The sequence below is a fragment of the Malus sylvestris genome, chromosome 5 (assembly GCF_916048215.2).
Source record: "Malus sylvestris chromosome 5, drMalSylv7.2, whole genome shotgun sequence".
NCBI lineage: Eukaryota > Viridiplantae > Streptophyta > Magnoliopsida > Rosales > Rosaceae > Malus > Malus sylvestris.
In genome coordinates, this window is record NC_062264.1 from 6,550,994 (window position 1) to 6,557,892 (window position 6,899).

A 6,899-nucleotide genomic window follows, 5' to 3' on the forward strand; every position below is an offset into this window, starting at 1 on the left:
TGGACAAATGCTAGGCGTTAGATTAATATGCAATAGTGATCAACGACACTTATTTAATAACCAAGAAGAGACAACCAGTCTCTGCAAATTCCAAGGGGTGGCTGCTACCAAAACCAAAAGGTGGCAGCCAATTAATTTGAAATGGTGATCTGCCAATTCAAATTTAATTAGCGATGGTTGCCGAAAGCAACCAAAACCCATCGCTTCACTTTTATTCCTTAGATTCAAAATTTCATGTTTTGAACATTACTGCTACACTCTGATCATCAAGCAACAATTCAAGATGAAAATGAGAGCTGAAAAGAGATTGAGAACGAAAATGTTGAAGTTGTTAGCATATATATCGGGCTAGTACTCTTGGCTTAAGCAGTACTAGCCATGTAGCTCTTTAACATTTTCAGTTTTACTATAAGAAGGAGGTTTGGGTTTGGAAATATTGATCATAATATCAGTCCTAAGCAGTTAAACTACCATTTACTACTTCAGGATGACTAGTATATATATAAAATCACTCAAAGGCAAAGACTTGAATCTTACAATTATTCTCACAAGTAAAAGTTAAATACACAAATTTAAATTGAGATCAATGAAAGAAAAGAAAGCAAAAGAAAGAATTTTAAATTATCTAAGACTTGGAACAAGGAGGCATATAAGCAGGCGGTGGGCGAATTTTGGTTTCTTTGGTCTTTCCATTCCTCACTATGAGCACAGTATCCATCCCCCAGCTGGAATGTCTTTCCAAATGACAATGCATAAACCACACTCCTGCAAAATCATAATCAATTAGTTTCGTGGTTCCTCTTAACTAAGCACCTAATACCTCAAACATGTAAAATGCACATTAATTAGATAGCTATAAAAGAGAGCGATATGGTCACAATATGTGTAACAAATCCAACCATATCATAAAACGTTGTGTATTTATTATCAGTACTAGACCCTAAAATACAGTCGTTCACTAGCATTAGAAAGACTATATGCGTGTAACATAGTGACGGTGATAGCATGATGCTCAAAATTATAGAACTTACCAGGATTATCGGCTTTAAATCTGATGGTTGCCCATCCATTCTTTGGAACTGCAATGGTGTTTACTTCTGGGGGGTCAACCAAATTGTAGGTCTTGGGCGATGTTGTATGGTTAAAATTGCCGGAACCAGTTCCGACCAAATAGAAGCTGAAACCATGGAGATGCATTGGATGGTTCTCAGGTGCGATGACGTTGGTTCCTTGGAAAATGATCTCAACTCCTTCACCATATTTGATCATTCTCACCCTCGTACCAAAGTTCGGGTATATTGTGTTGTTACCCACGTCTCCAGTGTAGTTGTAAGCATTAGGTGGCTTGTTTGGGAAACTAGTTCTGTAGACTCCATTGTTACCCCTGTACAAATTAAGAAATAAGGTCTAAGTTTTGTTAGGAATAAATAAGGTTAATCAAATTGTTAATTGACAAATATGGGAGTTTTACTTTGGTTTTTCTCCGTTTCTTATGAGACTAGTTACTTCCACCAATCATTGACCAGAATATAAAGTGCAACTACGTAATTTTTTAGTGTCCTTAGAACATGGTCACGTGATGTTACAAGTTCATTCAAATTATAACTCATAAATAAATGTTTTGTTGATATATCCTAAAAGTGGAACATATCAACCGTGTCTACTGTTATTGTCACACATAGAATGATACATGTGGTTGGTGTTCCCGTACGTAGTTATAGAAATTTCTCCCACATTGGAAGGCATTAATGCATTTCTTAATTAATTGAACCAAACTTCATGAACCGAAACCTACTATTCCGGAAAACATACACACATGACTGAAAATAGTAGCAATAGCAGCTATCACAACTTAATTAATAATTACGGAAAATGACCAATAATTAACAAAAAACTAGTACGTACCGATAATATGCTTGCAGTACATCAACAGATGGAATCACGAAACTGACGTTGTTTAAGCTTGCAGAAAGCGCATTTCCATTCGGGCCTTTACATGAAGAATTGGCACAAATTCTTTCATTGATTGCAATAGTCATATAGATCCTGGAATGAATTTTTAATGGGACATCAATAGGGTGCTCTTTGCTTGCCAATGCCCTGATTTGCTTAGTGAAGTTATCAGCAGCTGTGTCATCGGCTTCCAACGGAAGGGTTGGAAAGGGAGTGGTTGATGGGGTGCTGTAGTTGCCGTTGTATTGAACAATTGCAGTGGTGGTGCTGTTGTTATGTGAAACTCCAGTTCCATCCATAAAAGGATGAGAAGCCATGTAATAATGGCTGGGAGGTTGGTTTGCGGTGACTAAAATGTCCATGGTTTGGCCTGGAGTTATCATGATGTAAGAGGTGGTTATAGGTTTTATGTATGCAGCGTCTTGTGCTACGACTGTGAGGTTGTGGTTCGCGATGGCGAAGAACTGTTCTTCGTTCATCACCGCGTTAATTACCCGAAGAAGATAGGTCTTACCGTAATCAACCATCCATCGGTATGTTGTCTCTGCATGCAATAACACGAAATCCATTAAGTTGTACTTGTTTTACAAAAATCACTACAAACCCTAACGGATGATGCACGTGAAAGTTTATGTTGGTTGCAGAAATATATTATGTTTAGGAGGAATCAAAACACTTAGTACTGTACCAGCGGATGATACGTATTTGGAGTTTGGAGATTATTTTGGGATGACGTATAGAGAGTTTATCGCTTAATGTTTACTTGCAAAGACCAAATAAAGCTAAACTTACTTTTAATTTTGGGAGCCGTTTTCCTTTGAAATTTTTTATGCAATATATATATATATATATATATATATATATATATATATATATATATATATATATATATATATATTCTATTCTGGACGAAATCAAAATGTCTATTAAGTTTTTAAGAAATTTGATGTTCTTTTTTATAAGATGGTTTTTTGACTAACCAAAGATGATAGATTAGGGTTGCAATTTTTCTTCAATAGCCCGAACTACTAAGCAATACGAAAAATTGCAATCATAATTGAATTGAAAAAAAAAAAATTTATTTTAAGAAAAAACTATTGTATACTTGACAAACACTTCGATGTAAATAAAGAAAACTACATGCACCAAATATGAATAGTGATTTGGTTACAGAAAAAGCGAAGTTTGAATAATGATTTTCCATCGTTTGTTCAATATGTTTTGCCAACTGAACAAGAAGTCAGAAAAGCCAATGAGCATCTCTTTGTATGTCTTTATATGTTATAATATTACATAGACACCTTCTAGTCTTCATGATTTATGCGGATCGTAGTGTTATAATTTATATACTATCATCCTCAATGTCAACTCTAATTGGAAACCGATAACTCTTGCTTTTAGAACTAACATATATAGTAATAACAAAGAAAGAATAAATAAGATAAGATTTATATTATTAAACTAGATTAAGCTGGATCTTTAATTAGTATTACCATTGGAACAACTATATAAATCTCCAGGCTGTCCGTTAATTGTGAAGGCATCTGAAATGTTTGGATCGCCACCTGTTGAGAGAGCCTCTTCTATTATTTCTATCACATCTCCCTTAAACCATGATCCTGCAGGCAGATGATCGAAATTGGATGCTTAGTTTTAATATTAATATATTTTTTACAATCTAATAATTTACCTACTCTGGATAAATCCGATGGTTCAACTGTAAGATGTAACATTTTTGCCCCACAAGGCCACAATAATAGTTTATTTTTTCATAATAAGAAGAAAAGTTCATTTTTTCTGATCTGGCGTGCCACATCACGTTGTAGTTATGGCAGGCAAGTAAGCAAACGCAAGAAAGAATAACAAATAACGACTTTTGTATGTTAATATAATTATTAAAAATAAAGAAGGAATTATTCAAAATAAAAATGCCTTTACAACGATGAATACAAAGAAAGAGAATGAGCGTGTCTTTTGGAAGGTTCTATGGAATAAAAAGTACACGCATTACATCCCAAATCCCAGTCATGTCATTCTTCGAATCATGTGATGTTCTACAAATGATGAGACCAGATAGCCCTGATAATTACTTAACCACTAAACCATAAATTAAGTACGTATACCAGAATGAACAGATCCGACAATACGGAAAGTAACGTGGAGGTTGGAATATAAATAAAGGAAAATTAATAAAAAGAGCTTCAAAACTTTGAGTTTTAAATATAAAAACAAAATAAAAGGTAAAGTGAATAGTACCATAATTGATTTTTTAGTGTAAAAATATGGTTTTTCATTAAAATGAACAATACCGGAAGTTTTTCATTAAAGTTCCCTATAAATAAATCTTTTCATTTTATATTCAGTAAGATACTTGCAATTAACAATTAATCAATAAAGTTATTTAGACATACAAAAATAAATCACTTTCACAATAGAGATGTTATCGACCCTTGTATTTCAAATTCACATATACTAAAAACAGGATTTGGCTTGGGTACATGTATTTGCTTAATACATTCATCATTTAACGGGTTAGATATACAACTAAAAAGAGAGAATATCATATATGATCATATATGACCGTTAGGTAGTACATGTATTAAGTAATTGCATGCATTGTGATCAATCCACAATTTTATACGCCTAAATGGTAACATAGTCATAACTAAGTAGTTAAAAACATTAATAGAAATTAAAACAGTGAAAGTACCAAGAATAACTGTTTCATGTGCATCTGGTGTTGCAAATGGATAAGTGGTGCCGGCAGCCGGTAGAATAACAATGGCACCATAGACGGTGGCGCGTGTCCAGTCACTGTGAGCATGCCACCATAATGTTCCTTCTTCACTAGAGAATATAACTTCGTACGTGAAGTTCGTTCCTGGTTGAATAGGGCACTGAGTGATATTCTCAGGTCCATCTGACCATGGATTTCTTGGTTGCTTCACTCCATGCCTATACAAATTAAACAACATATTGAGCAGTCAATTTAAATTGGAAGGTTCTGTTTTTGTTTTTGTTTAAGAAACCAGAAACAAACCAAGCTAAAAGTCATACAAACAAATTCTTCTATGGATACACAACAATAAAAAAGGTCGTACCCAGTGCACAAGGCTCCCGCTTTACGCAGGGTCTGGAAGAGGTGAATGTCGGCTAGCCTTACCCCCATTTATGGATACACAACAATACAAAAATAAATTTTAACTATTGATGGGAATTCATCTAACGTATACAAAAGTCAGAAGACCCAAATTTAAGGTGTTCCTTCACCCTCCAGTCCTTGAGTTCTTTTATTTTCTGTCCAATGATATATAATATTCTAAGGGGTGGGGTGAGCAAACAAAGTGTTATCAGACTTGCTATTTACAAGATTCGAACATAAAACATTCTACTTAAAAGTAAAGAGGGCTACACTACCATTGTATTAATTAGTTATTCATTAGTCTCAATCGATCTAAATTCTAAACGAACATAGCTAGCTAGTTATCAAGTATCCATATTATTTTTCCACCGAACTTATTATTCATCGTTCTTTTTCATTTTTAGTAAAATATCTATGGACGCTACTTCGTTGCTGAACATTTCAGCAGGAGGTCCTGCTTACACCCAATCCCGGGTGGACAAGTATCCAAGTTTTGATTATGGACACTTATCCATCCGGAATTGGGTGTAAGCAGGACCTCCTGCTGAAATGTTCAGCAGCCAAGTCGTATTCAATATCTACCAAGCTAAGCTTTCTATCTTTCAACTACAATGACTCTTGGTCAATGTCCAAAAAACACGCACACACACAGAGCGCTAGCTGGTCTGCAATTAGGGGAGGCTGCGAGCGAAGTTTACCAGTGAATGGTGAGACCGTAATATCCTTGGTTGTGGACATTGATAAAAGCGGTGTCTCCTCTGTTAACAGTGATAGTTGGCCCTGGAAGAGTTCCATTCACAGTTAAGATGCTCTTTGTGCTACAAAGCCTAGTAAAATTTGTTTCTTGCACCTGCACAATATCATACTAACTAGTCAATAACATTGTTGAGTGAAATACCCAGAAAAGATCTGAGAACATTGATTATATATTCATCACAAAAATAGAAACCAAAAAACATATAAAAAAAAGTTCCCATATTACCATGCCGTAAATATAAAAAAATAGACATTTTCTTATATACACCCACATATTACACTAAGGAGTGAGGGACTTGGACAAACGATACTAACTTGGTTTGAACTCAGCATTAACGAGAATCAAATATATCACCTCTCAAAATAAACAGTCTAACTTGGTTTGAACTCGGCATTAACGAGAATCAAATATATCACCTCTCAAAATAAAAAGTTGCATGCAGTATATGTAGCAAGCACTTACAATGAAATCATAATAATGGATAGCGCCATTAGCCTTGCTCAGGAAAATAAACCCTACAAGAGCTAAGACCAGGAAACCCATGTTGTTATAGTTCCCCATTTTCGGATGTTTGTCTGAAACCTAACTATCCACCCTGTGTCCTTCAGGTCGCCCTTGAGATGTTTTGCGAGTTGGATCTCCTCTCGACTGCAATTTATAGAATAAGACTTCGTAGCAAGTTGCTTATTTGATTAGTTAATACGACTCCGTCCCACGATTGAACATTTTTATTTTTACGTACCTAACCGATAAAAAAAACCACTAACACATGAAAAACGAAGTGTACAAGGCAAGAAAAACATAGGTGCTTATTCTAATGCAACTATGCTTTGCTGGTAACAACTTTAGGCCCTAATACTTGAATAACAAGACTAACATTGGTCCTTGAATCTTTCTCCCTCCCCTTTCCTTTTTTTTTTTTTTTTTTCAATTCCTTGGTATAGTACTGTTTGAATCCTTGTAATATAACTTGTATACTTTTTTTCAATTAAGTACTGCTACTGTATGGATTTAACAAATTTTATGTATGAAGTGTTAAGAGTATGA

At 34.8% G+C, this 6,899-nt stretch overlaps 1 protein-coding gene across 1 annotated transcript; it reads right to left on the reverse strand.

The window, feature by feature from the left end:
* Window positions 1-499: 499 nt before the first annotated feature.
* On the reverse strand, window positions 500-6,488 carry LOC126620683 (putative laccase-9). Its single transcript, XM_050288909.1, has 7 exons — window positions 6,315-6,488; window positions 5,794-5,945; window positions 4,664-4,908; window positions 3,447-3,572; window positions 1,906-2,497; window positions 1,032-1,384; window positions 500-765 (listed from the first exon to the last, which is right to left on the reverse strand). The coding sequence occupies exons 1-7, from the start codon at window positions 6,411-6,413 to the stop codon at window positions 626-628; spliced, it is 1,707 nt and encodes a 568-aa protein (XP_050144866.1). The 5' UTR covers window positions 6,414-6,488; the 3' UTR covers window positions 500-625.
* Window positions 6,489-6,899: the final 411 nt, after the last annotated feature.